This window comes from Nestor notabilis, unplaced genomic scaffold, assembly GCF_000696875.1.
Source record: "Nestor notabilis isolate BGI_N333 unplaced genomic scaffold, ASM69687v1 scaffold23044, whole genome shotgun sequence".
Classification (NCBI taxonomy): Eukaryota; Metazoa; Chordata; class Aves; order Psittaciformes; family Psittacidae; genus Nestor; species Nestor notabilis.
In genome coordinates this window covers 1,948-2,218 of record NW_009926347.1, presented here as the reverse complement: position 1 = coordinate 2,218, position 271 = coordinate 1,948, and the positions used below count along the sequence as shown (strand labels likewise).

The 271-nt window shown below is 62.0% G+C and overlaps 1 protein-coding gene across 1 annotated transcript in view; it reads left to right on the top strand.

The window, feature by feature from the left end:
* The window catches only part of LOC104404940 (dual specificity testis-specific protein kinase 1-like), a gene marked incomplete at both ends in the record, with an annotated part of 2,429 nt that overhangs the window by 567 nt on the left and 1,591 nt on the right, over positions 1–271 (top strand). Inside the window, 1 exon segment of the mRNA XM_010013493.1 lies at positions 26–172. Coding sequence (XP_010011795.1) covers positions 26–172 — 147 coding nt within the window.

Genomic DNA, 271 nt, shown 5'->3' with positions numbered 1-271 from the left:
GTGATGCCCCTACCCTTCCCATCAGTACATCAACGGTGGGAATCTGGAGCAGCTGCTGGACAGCCCCGTGCCCCTCTCCTGGTCCATGCGTGTCAAGCTGGCCCTCGACATCGCCTGCGGCCTGCGCTACCTGCACTCCAAGGGCATCTTCCACCGCGACCTCACTTCCAAGGTACAGGATGCTCCAAGGCATGCCGTTGTCCTTGTCCCATACACACATTGCTGGATGTGCTGTGTTGGCTGGAACATCCCCGGACGAGCGGGGCGGGGG